Genomic DNA, 17,877 nt, shown 5'->3' on the forward strand with positions numbered 1-17,877 from the left:
TGTGCGGCTCCCGTGTGTTACTACGTCCTAAATCCAGTGCGTTAATATGTTCTGAGTCCAGTGCGTTACTGAGTCCTGTGCATTACTAAGTCCAGAGCGCTACTAAGACTAAGACTAGAGTCCAGTGCGTTACTAAGTCCTGAGTCCAGTGCATTACTAAGTCCTAAGTCCAGTGTGTTACTATGTCCTGAGTCCAGTACGTTACTACGTCCAGAGCGATACTAAATCCTGAGTCCAGTGCATTACCAAGTCCTGAGTCCAGTGCATTACCAAGTCCTGAGTCCAGTGCTTTACTAAGTCCTGAGTCCAGTGCATTACTATGTTCTGAGTCCAGGGCGTTACTAAGTCCAGAGTCCAGTGCGTTACTAAATCCTGAGTCCAGTGCGTTACTAAGTCCTGAGTCCAGTGCGTTACTAAGTCCTGAGTCCAGTGCGTTACTAAGTCCTGAGTCCAGTGTGTTACTAAGTCCTGAGTCCAGTGCGTTACTAAGTCCAGTGCGTTACTAAGTCCTTAGACAAGTGCACTACTAAGTCCTAAAACCAGTGTGTTACTAAGTCCTGAGTCCATTGTGCTGCTAAGTTCTGAGACCAGTGTGTTACTAAGTCCAGATTCCAGTACGTTACTAAGTCCTGAGTCCAGTGCTTTACTAAGTCCTGAGTCCAGTGCGTTACTAAGTCCAGAATTCAGTGCATTACTAAGTCCTGAGTCCAGTGCTTTACTAAGTCCTGAGTCCAGTGCTTTACTAAGTCCTGAGCCCAGTGCAATACTAAGTCCTGAGTCCAGGGCTTTACTAAGTCCAGTGCGTTACTAAGTCCTGAGTCCAGTGCGTTACTAAGTCCTGAGTCCAGTGCATTACTAAGTCCTGAGTCCAGTGCGTTACTAAGTCCAGTGTGTTACTAAGTCCTGAGTCCAGTGCGTTACTAAGTCCAGTGTGTTACTAAGTCCTTAGACAAGTGCATTACTAAGTCCTAAAACCAGTGTGTTACTAAGTCCTGAGTCCATTGTGCTGCTAAGTTCTGAGACCAGTGTGTTACTAAGTCCAGATTCCAGTACGTTACTAAGTCCTGAGTCCAGTGCGTTACTAAGTCCTGAGACCAGTGCATTACTAAGTCCTGAGACCAGTGCTTTACTAAGTCCTGAGACCAGTGCTTTACTAAGTCCTGAGACCAGTGCTTTACTAAGTCCTGAGACCAGTGCTTTATTAAGTCCTGAGTTCAGTGCGTTACTAAGTCCTGAGACCAGTGCAATACTAAGTCCTGAGTCCAGTGCGTTACTAAGTCCAAGGTCCAGTGCGTTATTAAGTCCCGGGTCCAGTGCGTTACTAAGTCCAGAGTCCCACTCATATACTGTTCTGCATTGCTGTATAATGTGCTCCTGGGATTTGCAGTCCCCCTACAGCCAGTGCCATTCTGCATTTGAGTGTAAGCTCCTCTGTACAGAAACTAATGTGTCTGGCTCAGTGTTCTCTGTACAGTACTGTGGAATATGTCAGAACTATATAAATGTATAATAATAGTGTGAGGCTGTGGGGGGACCACAAGTACCAGCATGCTATTGCCAGTTGGGGGGGGGGGGGGGTAGCCATTTAGGCAGTACGAGGGCCCATGATTTCTAATGGCGGCCCTGATTCCTTCTACTAACCACAAATGTTACAGGTCACTCCTTCTACTGACCACCAATGTAAAGGGGCACCTTTCCTACTGACCACCAATGTAAAAGAGCATTTCTTCCACTGACCACCAATGTAATAGGCCACATCTTCTACTGACTACCAATGTAACAGGCCACATCTTCTACTGACTACCAATGTAACAGGGTATTCCTTCCACTGATCCCCAATGTAAAGGGGCATTCCTTCCACTGACACATAATGTAACAGGGCACTTCTTCCACTGACCACCAATGTAAAAGGGTATTCCTTCCACTGGCAACCAATGTAACAGGGCACGCCTTCTACTGACCACCAAGGTAAAGGGGCACCTCTCCTACTGACCATCATTGTAAAAGTGTATTCCTTGAAAGACATAAAAAAAGCAAAACACGCTTAATATGTCATTACCAGCCAGTACCCCAAATGCGGTTGGAAAAATGCTTGTTTTACCTCCGAATTAGTGCGCATTAAAACACGCAGAAATGCAGAGAAAAAAAGTGTAGAACAAATGTCGCAGATTTTGCTACATGCACGCATTTGTTGCGCGCTCAGGACTCCATTGCAATCAATGGGGACACTCAGCAAATACCGGAAACAAAAGCACACGAATGTGACGCGCGTTCGTACTACGCTCAGGTGTGAATTGGGCCTTACACTCTTTAATTTAAGTTATCTTTTGTGCTATATTCAATTGCTTGGTTAAATATTCACTATACACTGGATGATATGTAAACTTTCACCCATCACCTCGGTAAGGAAACCAACAGTGGTGCGGAGAGGGAGATCGTCTCATCTATAATCATCACAAGTTCGTTTATATTAAATACTATTATGAAATAATTCAATCTATACATCGAATAGTTGATCTTGTCTAGAATATCAGCGGGTCACATCCCAGTCCCCCCCCACCCTTCCGTATAACTTCCATAAACTCCGTAAAACTTCCATAGTAGCTGGACTGCTGCCCATCCACACTGGGGGCGGATCCATCTATAGGGGTGGGATTTGACGCCGCGTACACAGCTGTGGGAGGGGCTCGACAAGTTGGTTGCCAGGAGATAAAGTTTAGGGCTGGAAGTGGTTTCGGATGTTGCTAGGCGACAGCGAACGCTCTCCATGAAGGCGAGGGGTGCCAGAACCGAAGCTGCGGCCCGGTACAGACACCTCCGTTCTTACAGGTGACAGTCAGTCAGAAACCGGATAGGAAAAAGAAAAAACACTTGAAGAGAGTGAGAAAAGAATTCAAGTTAGTTCACGCGTATAATAAAGTCTCATATGTAGCATCTTCTGCCACATAGTGATCATTTATAATCATTCTTAGCTTTATGGGGATTTGGGGAGGGGGATTTGAGCATTTGGGGAAGGGGTTTAGGAGGGTTAGGTTAAGGGGCATTGGTGTAAAGGGAAGTGGGTGCGCTTCCAGCAGGCATAAGGTACCAGTGGGGGCATAAAGTTAAAGGCGAGTAAGTGGAGGTAAGCGTGCACAGGCTTGGGGAGAAAGGGGTTAGAGGAGCAGTGGTATGGGGGGTATGCAGTGGTGAGAGGCGGGGTACATGTGCAGTGGTGAGAAGGGGGTGATGAGGGCAGGAATGGGTGAGATCATAGAGATGTAGTGTAGTGGGGGTGAGGCTTGTACAAGCATATAGTGAAGGCATTGAGGAGCATGCATAGGTGCAGTTGTACCCTGGTCGGGCACAGGAGCAGTGGTGAGAGGCAGGGCACAGGAGCAGTGGTGAGAGGTAGGGTACAGGAGCAGTGGTGAGAGACGGGGTACAGGTGCAGTGGTGAGAGGTGGGGTACAGGTGTAGTGGTGAGAGGCAGGGTACAGATGCAGTGGTGGGAGGCGGTGTACAGGTGCAGTGGTGAGAGGCAGGGCACAGGAGCAGTGGTGAGAGGTAGGGTACAGGAGCAGTGGTGAGAGACGGGGTACAGGTGCAGTGGTGAGAGGTGGGGTACAGGTGTAGTGGTGAGAGGCAGGGTACAGATGCAGTGGTGGGAGGCGGTGTACAGGTGCAGTGGTGAGAGACGGGGTACAGGAGCAGTGGTGAGAGGTGGGGTACATGTGCAGTGGTGAGAGGTGGGGTACAGGTGCAGTGGTGAGAGGCAGGGTACAGATGCAGTGGTGGGAGGCGGGGTACAGGTGCAGTGGTGAGAGGCAGGGTACATGTGCAGTGGTGAGAGGCGGGGTACATGTGCAGTGGTGAGAGGTAGGGTACAAATGCAGTGGTGAGAGGCGCGGTACAGGTGCAGTGGTGAGAGGTGAGGTACAGGTACACTGGTAGGAGGCAGGGTAAAGTAAACCGCTTTTTAATGTACCCCTAGACAAAATGAGCATTTATCCCTATATCCCTTGCAGTGCAGGGGCTCTCGTGTGGTCTTTAGATTTCTGCTCTCTTGAACAGTTAAAGTGACATTAATCCCTCAGATTTTTTAACATAAACCAATACTATAATGTGCGCCTTACTGTAATCCATGGTTGTTTCCCTTCTCTTTGCTGCTCTTCCTTTTAAATCCGTATCTGTTCTCATGCTGGGCAGAACTTCTGTTTTGCAGCAGACTGCCTTGTCTCTGGAATGGATACATGGCGTCTGTGTGCAGGTTCACAACCTGAGCCAGCACTACAGGAAGAGGCACTCAGCTGCAAAGGGAAGCTCTCCCCCAGCATGAGAAGACATGAGGATTTAAAAGGAAGAGCAGCAAATAGAAGGGAAACAACCATGGATTACAGTAAGGCACACATTACAGTATTGGTTTATGTTAAAAAATCTGAGGGTTTAATGTCACTTTAAGCTGGCTGAATAATCTGCAGTATCTGACCCATTTCTGGGTGTTTTATTCCTGGGTCACCCACTGTAGTGCTGTGGTGCCCTCAACTGCTACATCTCCGCTGTATAATAGCGGAAGGTAGATGGAACCACAACATGTGGAGAGGAAAGCAAAAATCAAACACACCCAGATGTGTTGGATGCTGAAGGTTCAGCTGGAGCTATACAAGAGAGTGGAAATATAAGGAACAGGCAGCAGGAGAGTAAGGTAAGTATAATTCTTTTGGTTTTGTAGGCTTTGTTTGTTTTTTTCATGCTCAATGTTTTTTATTTTTTTATTTTCATCCCACAACAGTACAGGTCATACAATATGACAAGTAGTTTACGTAGGGAGGTAAAATGTTCTCAGAGAAGGGGAATCAAGAATGGTAAAATAAGAGTACAGAAGATAACAGGCTTTGTAAGTAACATTAGCAGCTAATATGGAAAAGGGGGAAAGGGAATATGGGTCCAGGGAAAGAGGGTAAAGAGATGGTCGTCAACATATTTGGGCTCACAGATGTAGTAGGTCTGCGTCAAAGCCAGGGGTAAATAAAAGCTCTGGGTCCACACAGTGTGTCCTATTGCTTTTGCTGGTCAATTATGAAGTGAAAGATTCAGTATAGGTGATCTGACTACCAGACAGACAGCTTCTACATTCCAGAGGATCTCCACTGTCTCCTTGGTATGTAGTGTCATATTGCAGGATTGTGAATTGAAGCCCCACACTCCGTTTAATAGCACAGGTAAATTTTTTCTCGATATAGGGGGGAGGGGACAGTATAGATATAGCCAATGCATTTTGGGGCTCATACAAATACCCACTTAATCAGGGTCAGTCCAGTGTGTGAGAATAGCCTAGGCTGCTAAATCCTGCTGAAGGGCTCTATGCATTCTCACACTGGACAAACCCCGATGAAGGCAATATTGAGCCCCTAAAAACATGTTGGATATTTCTACACTGTCCAATCAAACCCATATCGAATAAAGATGTATCTTGACTATTAAACAGTGTGGAACTTTAATGAATAATCCTGCAATCAGAAACTGTTATAAAGAACGTAACAGGTATGTGTTGTCACTTTCTTCAGATGACAGCCAGGTAACTGGCATTTCCCAAAGGAGAGGTCAGCAGTGACAGGCCACTTGTCTCTTTCGGGACAGGCTTTGTTTATGCATACATGATCTCATTTTCTGATTATCCACATGGGTAACAGACAGGTACAAGTTGCTTTGTACTTGTAGGCTCAAAAGTTGCATCGCAAGGTATTCTGTAGTAAATATGTGTGAATTTACAGATATGCGGTGCTTCTTAGGTAAATCACTCTATAAAAACAACCATCTAAGTGAGCAATGAGGCCGCTAAAATTATTCACAAATAGTGAAATAAGATTGACCTACTAAATTGAGAAATCTGTGACTGGAATTAATGCAGAATGAATAGGATTATCCCAACAGGGCAGGTTTCTATGAGATGATCAGCAGTAACTGCAAGGAAAATTAGATTTAACAGTGCATTAAATTGCGTATTTAGGAAGCATCTACCAGTAGATTATTTCCAAATACCGAGTCATGATTCTGAAAATGAAAAGCAAGGCTGGTGGAAGAAAGCTAATGCTTTTGTTAATTTATTATACAGGAAGATATAGAAGAGATGTCAGATGGAAGGGGGCATTTGCATTTGAGACTCAATTATGCAGAAGAGTTGAGAATCAAGAAAGAGCTGGAAAGATTGCTTAAGCCTCCTCAGAGGACTGTCAAGCAGGACACGGTGGAATTAAGGAGTAGCTCACCCCTGTCTCTAATGCCGGGTCCTGCTTTATCCCAATTTAAACAGCTTTATTCTACCTCACGTCCAAGATCTAAGGTCACAGGCAGACTAGCTCAACCCACTTGCCAATCTCCATCAGCCTTTGATCTGCTTCAAAACTCCATGGCTGACAGTATTGGAAAAGAAGATCAGAAAGTTGGTGGATTAGTAAAAAGTGCTGTGCCTTGGCCCAAAGATGTCACACAAGAGTTAAAAGAAGAGAAATGTCTGCAAAATGGTCATTCATCATTCATCCATGAACATTTTGTGGAGACTGACTATAGAGTACAGAGACCTGCAATTGCATCAGTGCTTGGGACCACCAAGCCTATATCAATTTTCAAGCGACCAAAACCACCTGCAAAGATCAGGTCTACCATGTCTCAAAGTTCCCCTAAGCCACGCCCTTCTTTGAAGCCTACAGCTTTACAGAAGAAAGAGACACGAATACAGAAGGCGGCTCAAGCTCCCTCCCGCAAGATAAGGAAGGCTGTTGATAAGATATCAAGTGAGGACAGTGATGACAGTACTTCTTCCTCAAGCTCTGACTCGAAGGACAGTAATGAGTCAGAAAAAAGAACAAGATACACTAGCAAGAAAAAGAAAAACATTTCAAAGAAAATGAACACATTGACTACACCAGACCAAGAAAATGTTGATGTTGGCAATTTAACTGATAGTGTACTTTTGCCAGAGCAACTCTCTAAAGCTACTTTTGTGACTGCTGTATTTGAAAACCATGAACGTGATGGAAGCACTCAACAAACTGCAGAAGGAGTAAATACCACATACTTAATTCCTCCAGTGAAGGCCACAGCTAGGTCGGTGGATGAAATAATTGCATCACTACGTTCTCCACAGACACATACAGAGTCAGATATGATGATTAAACAGTTAATGGAGAGTGTTTTGGGCCTTAACTATAACATCACATTTGGGGTAAGTTTGTCAAAATACAACATCTCAAGGCTTTATTTATTAAGAATGTACAAAATGCAATATTGTGCAGTGGCCCATAAAAGCCCCAAAAATTAGTTTTCATTAAAAATTATTGAATGCATGGTGTCTCTAAAAGTGATAAATAAGCAGTAGAAAATTAAAGCAAGCACCCAGGGGTACTCTATTATGCATATCCCGTGGTTGACCTTGGGCCCAAACTAAGATGCATAGTCAATGATCAAAAGTGACACTCTGGCCATCACTTGAATACAGGACGTGGTCAGCTTTTGAATGATATAAAGCCCAGGGTTTCAGGGATTCAGGGATATGCCAAGATAACTCTTACATACCTTGCAGAATCTCCTGGGATCCCTGAATCTTGCAGTTATCCTGCAACTCTTGACTAGCTGCAATGGTTGACCTTTGAGCTACCTCATCTCAGCTTATGTTCCTCACTGTTGACCAGCAACCCATCTTAGTTATGGCCCAATAGTCACAGGAGGACGATGAATTCAGGATCTGCCATGGGGTTTGTATAACAGAGTTTTATGGGTTTTGTAAATTCCCACAACACTCTATACAATGTTTAAGAGTAGACACGAGCATCTCTAGTGTGCTTCCAATGTCTGCTCCTTGTTTAACTCTTTTAAAGTGGCTGTATGGTCACTTCAAAGCAAAAGTCTGGGGAAATATCAAACACAATATTTAAATCTAATTATGTATTTATTAAAAAAATCAGTGGGCATATATACTTCTAAAATACTGCTAGTATAATTATTTAAAATGGATTTTATGTTAATTTCTTAATAAAGTACGGCAGACTAAGCAATGTAAGTCAATCAGGTTTTGAGGCATTGTACAGTGCTGTCATGTTAACATATAACCCCCAATTCTAAAAAATTTGGGACGCTGTGTAAAATCTACATAAAAACAGAATGCAATGATTTGCAAATCTCAAAAACCCAGATTTTATTCACAATAGAAAATAGAAAACATATCAAATGTTTAAACTGAAAAAATGCCCCATTTTAAGAAAATAATAAGGTGATTTTAAAATTGATGCCAGCAACGCATCTCAAAAAAGTTGGGACAAGGCCATGGTGTAGCATCCCCTCTTCTTTTAACAACACTCTGTAAACGTCTGGGAACTGAGGAGACCAGTTTCTGGAGTTTTGGTAGAAGAATGTTGTCCCATTCTTGCCTGATATAGGATTCTAACTGCTCAACAGTCCTGGGTCTTTGTCCTATTTTTCGTTTCAAGATGCGGCAAATATTTTCAATTGTTGAAAGGTCTGGACTGCAGGCAGGCTAGTTAAGCTCCTGGACTCATCTACTATGTAGCCATGCTGTTGTCATAGATGAAGTATACATTTTAGCATTGTCCTGCTGAAATATGCAAGGCCTTCCCTGAAAAATACGTCATCTGGATGGGAGCATATGCTTCTCTAAAACCTGGATATATCTTTCAGCATTGATGGTGCCTTTCCAAATGTCCAAGCTGTTCATTCCATACACACTAATGCACCTCTATACCATCAGAGATGCAGGCTTTTTACTGAGTGCTGATAACAAGCTAGAAGAGGGGGACACTGTTCCCATGGTTGCCAAAAGAGTGTCAAATTTCGATTCGTCTGACCACAGAACAGTTTTGTTTTCCATTTTGGATCAGACCATTTAAAATAAGCTTTGGCCCAGAGGAGACGGTGGCGTTTCTGGATCATGTTCAGTTATGGCTTCTTTTTTGTATGATAGAGCTTTAACTGGCATTTTTGAATGGTATGGAGAACTGTGTTCACATGCGGTGATTTTGGAAGTATTCCTGAGCCCATGCATGGATGTCCATCACAAAATCATGTGGGGCTGCAACTAATGATTATTTTCATAATCAATTAGTTGATCGATTATTTTTTCTATTAATCGGATAAAAAAATAAATTAATACCACCCTTAATTTAAAAAAAAAACCACAAATGCAGTGTTACAAACATAAAGTTTACTTCAGAATAAAACTGCATGCACAATTTTTGCAATCACACTGCAATTTACACTCCCACAACAGAATTTGTCAGGCCAAAACCGAAACAACTTTTTTCCCTCCTTTTTATAATTTAAAAAAAAATAATTGTATTGTAAGCACATGACGCTTGAATAGCTTCATCCAGGGAATGACAGCTGCCAGTGGCATGATTATTTCGCAGATGGCAGCTGAATGTAAATACAGCAGGTAGTGGGCTGGTGCAATAGCCAGCTTGCTATTGGCTATTTCAATTTGCAATACCCAATAGCAGGCTGGCTATTGTACCTGCCCACTGCTTGCTGTGCCCTCCTCCCAGCGTGGAGGAGAGAGCTAGAGGATCCAACCAACCGATAATGAGAATAGTTGACAACTATTCTCATTATTGATTATCGATTAATGGATTTGTTGGTTGCAGCCCTAGAATCATGCCTGTTTTTAATGCAGTGCCACCTGAGATCCTGAAGATCACAGGCATCCAATATTGCATTTGAGCCTTGTCCCTTGAAAACAGAGATTTCCCCAGATTCTCTGAATTTTTTGATGAAATTATGTACTGTAGATGATGATATATTTAAAGTTTTTGCAATTTTATGTTGAGGAACATTATTCTTAAAGTGTTTGACAATTTTTAGATGCAGCTTTACAGATTGTGGACCTCTGCCCATCTTTACTTCTGAGACACTCTGACTCTCTAAGATGCTCTTTTTATACCCAATCATGTTACTGACCTGTTGCCAATTATTTGCAAAATATTCTTCCAGCTCTTCCTTGTAAAGGTGCCCATACACCTTGCAATCATCGGACAAACATTTTATGAGTTTTGCAAATCATTGCATTCTGGTTTTAATGTAGATTTTACACAACTTTTTTGGAATTGGGGTTGTATTTTAGGCTCTGTAGATGTAGGGTAAGGCCTCTTTCACATGAGCTGATCAGGAGAGGATCCATGCATGGATCCTCTCCTGACCACAGCAGTACGGAGCGGATGGCACCGCTGTGTCACCGGAGGCAGGGGGTAACCAGATGTGAACGAACGCTCATCCATTTACACACGGCTGCCACTAGACTTGCATTGGGCATCCAATCAGGTCTGGACTGGATCGGAGTGGCCGTGTGAAAGGGACCTAAAGGTGGTTGTCTGCCTGTCTCTGTTTTTCAAGTATGTAGTGAGTGAAGTCAGAACTTGAAGTTGATAGTAAGTGATTAAGAAAGTCTTAGTAGCACTTGATCACCATTACAGCCAGACAGATTAGCAGTCAAAGCCTGTGCGCTTGTCATCACAGGTTGCCGATCACCACTGAATTTTGATACTTGATTATTAGGCCGTTATGGGTTAACACATTTTTATACATTATACACAAGACAGAAGTCACCATTTTGAACCTTTGATTTTGCTGTCATATTCTCAAGTCAAATGCTGTGAGTTCCACAACTTGAATTGCAGTTCATTCTTATGAAGACTTCATTGAGTGCTACATCACTAAATCTCTGAGCTTGAAGTCCAAGGGATGTGCAGGGAACGCAGCAGAATTTCTACCTGCTGGATCTCGTTGCTGCCACTCCAGAATTGGAATGTCAACGTTATTTAACAGGCCAGGTTCTGTTGTATTTTTTCAGAAACCAGAAGAAGAGTGGAATGTGACACATGAGCCAGAGATGCCACAAATAGTCGTGGAAGATCAGGAACGGTCACCTGGGGAAAATCTATCTTCACAACAGGTAACAAGTTTCCCATGAGAAAGGTGAGATTCTACCAGAAAGTGATGGAGTAGAGAGTGGATATGTGATCCTCATGTGGAACTATTCTGCCTTTACTACATGCATATCAGAGGTTTGCAGTCAAAGTATATAAACTGTGCTCCAGACATCATTGAAGTGCACTAATCCACCACACTGTCTTTTGTCACTAATCTTGTTATTCTGGAACACACCTGCATGTGATCTTGGAACACCCTTCTGTCTGCTTCTCACCCACAGAAAGCCTGATGTGAAACAAAAGCTTTGTGGGACCTGATAGTTTCACTTTAAGGTGTCCTGTAATTCGTTCACAGACTGAGCTGTGCAGGACTGATAATATCATTTAGGACAGGGGTGCTCATTAGGTAGATCGCGATCTACCAGTAGATCGCAAAGCGAACACTGGTAGATCGCGATCGGCTCACTGACCTGTGTCCTGTCCTCCCGCGGTGCGGGAGAGGAGACTTGGGAAGCTGCTGCAGTGGAGGTAAGAAAAGACAGACATCAGATAGATAGCAGAGAAAGTGAGAGAAGAGACAGCAGAGAGAGAGAAGAGACAGCAGATAGAAAGAGGAGAGAGAGAAGAGAGGGCCGGTTCACACCACAAAGTCTGCGCTCCAGAGTGTTCGGCCTCTGGAACGCATTGGAATGCAAGCCAGCCGGCTCCCTGCGTTCAGGGACGGGAGGGGGCATGGCGGTGCACTGAAGTCAATGGCACCATAGCCACGCCCCCGCCTTCAGTCTGATCGCCCACACCCGGAACATAGGCACATTAATGCCTGCGTTCAGGTCCAGCGTGATCTGCAAAAATGCAGGGTTTATGCAGATGGCACTGGACGGGAACACAGGCACTAATGTGCCTGCATTCCTGGTGCGGCGATTGCACTGGGGGCGTGGCTGCGGTGCCATTGACTTCAATGCACTGCCACTCACCTCGCGGTCCTGAATGCAGCTGTTTTTGCGTTGGTAGATCTCATTGAGCTCGTCATTTGAAAAGTAGATCTCCAGATGAAAAATTGTGGGCGCCCCTGATTTAGGATATCAGTGCAGCACAGGCAGGAAGTTATTATCAGGATTTTTGGCAGCATCATATTTTGTTTTGCACTAATCAAACTGATATAAGAAAATACTTTCAATGGTACATTTAATGTGTATGTGAACCCTAATGAACATCTCTTATTTGCTCTCTTTTGGTATTTTTTTTTAACCACTGGAATCATTGTGTTATACTTGTTTTATAAATGCAAAAAAAAAAAAAATTCAGAAATTTATAAGAGTCTGCTAAGCTCTCCCTAAGCTCTCCTAGTTTTTATCTTGGATTGCAGAATGGTAAGCCTTTATGTTGTGGAAATCTGAAAGCTAGAGTGGCTGAGTAGTTTAGCAAAAGGCACTGGGCAGGGCTGACACCACTCAGACTGTCAGCCCCAACAGGACTTAAAAGCTGAGTGCATTTTGATCAGATTACCAGGTCTTTAATTTATATATTAACTTTTTTTTTTTTGTATACACGGCAGAAGCTAGTATTGCATGAAAGAACACTGTATACGTATTTGGAAATGAAAGATTTGAAGCTGGCAGACATTGATTAATGGACACTTCATTTTAAGCATTTGTCCAGTTTTGACAGATGGTGTATCAGCTCATCACAAAGGCCCATTACTTCCTAGATTCTAATGTGTGTGTATTTTACATCTAGCCTTCACTGTGACTTTAGTATTTCACAGAGGTGAATTTGTATGTTTAGTGAACAGTGACCTACATTACTAATTATATTATTTTAAAAGCAGCTATGTGTGTCTTGTGTAGCTGACAGATCTTATTTAACATAAAATGCAAGAAAGCATATGTAAAGCAGTTTCCCATAATTGTTTAGTGATGACTTACCTGTTAGGCCTGGTGTATCTTCTCAGTTATGTGCCCTGGTGCCAGAAAATCACAGAGCCCTAGTAACACCATGACATTACAGCGTTTGCCACAGTGGCATAATCTTTGGACTTACATGACTCCATTGTGCATTAAAGAATGTCCTCACTTAGTTACCATTGTTGCTAAGATGCATCATGGAGCAGAAGTAGGTATGAGAAACATTTGACCTGAGACTAGCTCTCTTAAAGTGCCCATACACTGCACGATTCTTGTACGAGAATCGCGGGAAATCCCGCGATCATACGAGAATCGTGCAGTGTGAAAGAAGACGTGCGACCATTTCTAATGCACGGTCGCACGTCTTTTGTCTAAGGAGCATGCTAGAAAACCAGCCGAACATCGTACGATTTTCGGCTGGTTTGAATGATGCTCGGGAGACAAATGCCGAATGGGCCGGTGTGCGCACGCGCACACTGCCCGTTCAGCATTGCGGTCATCGGAAGCCCGCCCCTCAGGGGGGCGGGCTTGCGATGATCGCAAGTACGATCTGCCTCTCCAAGATGGGCAGATCATACTTTTTTTAATTACTTTACAACCCTCGCAAGATTAAGGTCTTGCGATGGTTGTAAAGTGTATGGCCACCTTTAGATTAGATGTGATGTTAAACTAGTGTTTTTAGGGTTGCATGCATCCCACTTACCTCTTCCTTGCAGCCTTCAGACAAGAATTTAAATGATATATAAAGCAACATTTTTCTTAGATAGAGAAGGAAAGCTAAACTACTGTCAGTTATTTTTTCGCTGCCTGTGCCCTTGCTAGGAAGATTTACTCTCTGTACTTGTCCTGGTTACCATTGCCACTGAGAAAGGATGTGATGCAAAATCTAAGATTTTAGAGTTGTCTCCAGATAAAGAAATCTTCCAATGGGGACACCTGTATGAGTTGACATCTAAAGGTGCCCATACACTGCACGATTCTCGTACGAGAATCGTGCAGTGTATGGAAGGTGTGCGACCGTTTCTACTGTACGGTCGCGCGTCTTCCGTCGAACCAGCAGGCTAGAATAGAAAACCCGCCGGGAATCGTACGATTCTAGGGCGAGTTAGGGGCCTGCAGTTTGACAACTGCCGAACGGGCCGGTGTGCGCACACAGCCCGTTTGCAGTCATCGTAAGCCTGCCCCTCATTGCAGTCATTGTAAGCCCGCCCCTCAGGGGGGCGGGCATGCGATGATCGCAAGTACCATCTGCCTGTCCAAGATAGGCAGACCGTACGCTTTTTAAAGTACTTTACAACCCTCGCAAGACAAAAGTCTTAAGAGGGTTGTAAAGTGTATGGGCACCTTTAGAGGGAATTTACCTTTGCTTAAAGGTGCCCATACACCTTACAATTATCTGGAGATTTTTGTCTGCGATTGCGTTTTCATCAGAAAATCTGCCAGTTGATGGGGAGTGCACAACTTCAATTACTGTACAACTGGCAGATTTTTGTCTTTCAAGCAGGCTAGAAAACTTTTGTCTAATTGGATGAAAATTGACAGGTTAGTGGCATTGCTCAAACGAAAATCTGTCCTTTCGATCGATGAAAATCAGCCAGGTGGTGGTGCTGACGAGCGTTAATTGCGAACTACATTGGTCTGTGCATGATGGGCTAGTTGGAAGAAAATTGAACAAGGGTGAGATGTCTGGACAGCAAAAGATGTACAATGGTTGTAAGGTGCATGGCCACCTTTAGAGAGATTTCCTCTCACTTCCTGTTCTGTCTCAGGGACAGGAAGTGACAGGAAATCGACTCAACACTATAAAGACAGGAAAAAACTGTTGGGTTTTAACCAATTTTTACTTTGTCCAAAATTAATGAACAGTTTCAGCTTTAGATATACTTTAACATTAGAGGATGCCTCCATTTATCTTTTTAAGGATTGGTTTGTAGGATTAATGTTCTTAGAGTACAGTGATTTAAAATACATAATTAATTGGTTAATATATAAAGCCATTCAAATTCTAATCCCTATTAAAATACAGTTTTTCAGTCGTGCAAAGCCTTCAGTAGAACTAATGATGGCCTCCTTCTCAAGTTATCCTTCTTAAATCTTGAACTAAGTTTCATTTCAGTGTGCCAGGCCTGGCTTAGGCATTACATATTCCCATTAGACTTTGAATGGTCTTACTCCCAAAGTAGCAGTGGGTGTTAGTCAAGGGAACCTATATTGGTGGATTAATGGAAAGCATGTGCCGACTTGAGCATTACATAGAGTTACAATTCAAGCCCCTGTCCCTCTGCACTGAATGCCCCCCACATTTAATTTGCAGCCTAGTCTTCCTCATGATGCTCTGGGTATGCTTGAAATCACTGTAGAGCCTAAACTCCATTAAAATATTATAATAATTGAAAGTTTGATCTTTTCCATGCAGCGGAGCCTTGTGGATCAAGATGTCACATTGACTGATAGCAAACTGTCTGTAGAACTATCTTTCACGGACAAAGACGAGGAAGAGACAGTTCAGCAAATATCTATCTCGACCCAAGAGAATCCTATCACCCCAGTGCTGGAAGAGGAAATTACATATGAAGAAGCTAAGCAAGTACTCAGATCTGCTGCACAGGTATGAGACTTTACACCTTTAGGCTGGATTCACACCTGGGCGTTACTATAGGCGCGTTTTTTCAGCTCGTTTTTAGCACGTTTTTTAGTTCAGTGAAACGCGCGTTAGACGCTCGTTTTTATACCTCCCGAGCGGTATGATTTTTAAAAAATGTTTCCTTTTTTTCCTCTATCTTACATAGTTACATAGTATTTGGGGTTGAATAAAGACATACGTCCATCAAGTCCAACCCATATAGGTCCACGCATCATCTCATTCTTAGGGATACTGGTATCCCTGGATATTACGGTCCCTCAAGAAATTGTCCAAACGTTTCTTGAACAAATCACGCCAATTCCATCTTATATTTTATAAATGCCCGTCTCTTTGCCTTAACATGTAGTTTTACAGTTTTATTTAGCCATATCGGTTTAGTCTTTGATCTTTTGTTTTTGTTACCCAAAAAAACATCTGTTATCTTTTTTTCGGGGGTTTTTTTTTTGTTAACTTTCAAACTTCCTGTCGGTTTCGCCCCCCTGAAACGCGGATGTGCGCAAGGGACGGAACCCGGAAGACGGCAGCGGCGGGGGTCGCGGACAAGAAGGCAGCGGCGGGGATCGCGGACAAGATAAGACCTACGCTGTATTCCCGAGTGTGGCTCGGGGTTAACGCTTTGTTAACCCCGAGCCACACTCGGGAATACCAATGGATATGCGCTGAAATACGCCCCAAAGAAGCTCCTGTACTATTTCGGGCGTAGGGCGTTTTTCAGCGCGTCAAAGCGCGCTGAAGTATGCCCAGGTGGGAACCATGCCCATAGGAGTTAATAGGATTTCACTGCTTGAGCGTTTTTCAGCGCTTCGATCAGCGCTGAAAAACTCCCAGGTGTGAACCCAGCCTCAAGCTGTGCATACACATAAACATTGCTAAATAGCCAATTCCAGGTCCGCTTGAAAGCATAGAACTGCAGAATTATGAGTTGTAATGTATGTTGATTTATAAATGTAGCAGTGTGAGTATATGTTGATAAGGTAGATATATGTTGTAGACAAATTTGTATGACATGATTGCAAAGCTGGTTGTGTGCATGTAACCATGGCTTGAATCTTTGACAACAGGGAGCATTCAATATATGCCTGAGAATGGAGGGATATTCAGTTGTAGTCATTCATACTTAGCTGAAGAATATGTATGGCAGCACTGTAATAGACAACAATTATGTGGGAATAGGGAAGGAAGAAATTGTCCAAGGAGTGCTGCCATCCACTTTGCTTACTGATGACAGTTGCCACGGAATTGATTTAAAGTGATTAGCCCATTACTGGCCAAGAAATTGGCAATGCTCTGTAGGATTTACATTTTCTATAACAGATGAAGCCATGGTTCAGTCTGATCTGTATAACATCAGGATAAGGAATTCCCCAGCACTCCATAATGTCCATTTAGCTAGTTAAATTTTAACACATGATATCACATAGGTAATATAGGCAACATTTCAGGACCATGTAGGGTCCTCTTCCTCAGGGTAACACTGTGTTGCCCTGAGGAAGGGGTACTATGTGGCCCAAAACGTTGGTTATATGACCTGTGCGACATTGTGTGTTTATAAATAAACTGCCCTAATGCACATTACTGTGCTGGCGACTTCCGATTTCATGATGTGAATTGTGCAGGACGCCATCTGTTACTGCAATTTCTAACACCCTTTTGATCTTCTTCTAACAATGCTAAGATAGTGCATCTTAGGACATAGACTTTTTGCATGTTCTTTATAGCAGCCACCCCCCTCCCCTTTATGGCATTTTGTATTTTAATATTTGAATACACCTCCATACCCCCTCCCACCACAGAACATAGGGAGGCTTTGATTATGCGATCCAGTGCGTTCATGTCATGGAATTGTGATGTGAACGCACTGGATGGTGTGATCGGGCCTTTAGCTTTGATTATGGCACGCATTTCACCAAGATCTTGTAGTAAAGAGGGGAGGGTCAGACCACTGTGTAATGGGGTTAGGGTCTGGACTGGTCTTAGTGGTGGCCAATCCATGTGTGAAAATTATGCTCCCTGAACCACTCACAATTTGAGCCCAATGAATCCTGGCATTGCCATTTTGGAATACGCTTGTGCAATCAGGGAAACAAAATCCATTGATGGAAAAACGTAGTTATTTAGTATATTCAGGGAGGCAGCTGACCTAATTTTTTGGGGACATAACGTTCCTTAAAGGAGAACTATGGGATTAAGGCTTTTCCCCATAGTTCTCCTTAGGGTAACGGGAGGACACAAACTAGAGTCCTCCCATCACCCTAGGCTCAGTATACCGTGAGCTGTAGCTCGCGGTATACTGAGACGCCGCAGCTGAAGCGGATCCCGACAATTGTGACGGGATCCGCTCAGCTGCGTGACTGACAGCTGGCTCTGCCTATCTAGAGTCAGCTGTACCCACCCCTCCCCCGTCCGTTCCGCC

At 43.5% G+C, this 17,877-nt stretch overlaps 1 protein-coding gene across 1 annotated transcript in view; it reads left to right on the plus strand.

Moving 5' to 3' along the window:
* Positions 1-17,877, plus strand: part of TTC6 (tetratricopeptide repeat domain 6) — a 119,920-nt gene that overhangs the window by 5,169 nt on the left and 96,874 nt on the right. Inside the window, exons 2-5 of the mRNA XM_018564481.1 lie at positions 4,550-4,684; positions 6,095-7,204; positions 10,838-10,939; positions 15,237-15,428. Coding sequence (XP_018419983.1) covers positions 4,550-4,684; positions 6,095-7,204; positions 10,838-10,939; positions 15,237-15,428 — 1,539 coding nt within the window. The remainder of the gene's footprint in view (positions 1-4,549; positions 4,685-6,094; positions 7,205-10,837; positions 10,940-15,236; positions 15,429-17,877) is intronic.

The sequence above is a fragment of the Nanorana parkeri genome, unplaced genomic scaffold, assembly GCF_000935625.1.
Source record: "Nanorana parkeri isolate BGI_ZX_2015 unplaced genomic scaffold, ASM93562v1 scaffold755, whole genome shotgun sequence".
Taxonomy (NCBI): domain Eukaryota; kingdom Metazoa; phylum Chordata; class Amphibia; order Anura; family Dicroglossidae; genus Nanorana; species Nanorana parkeri.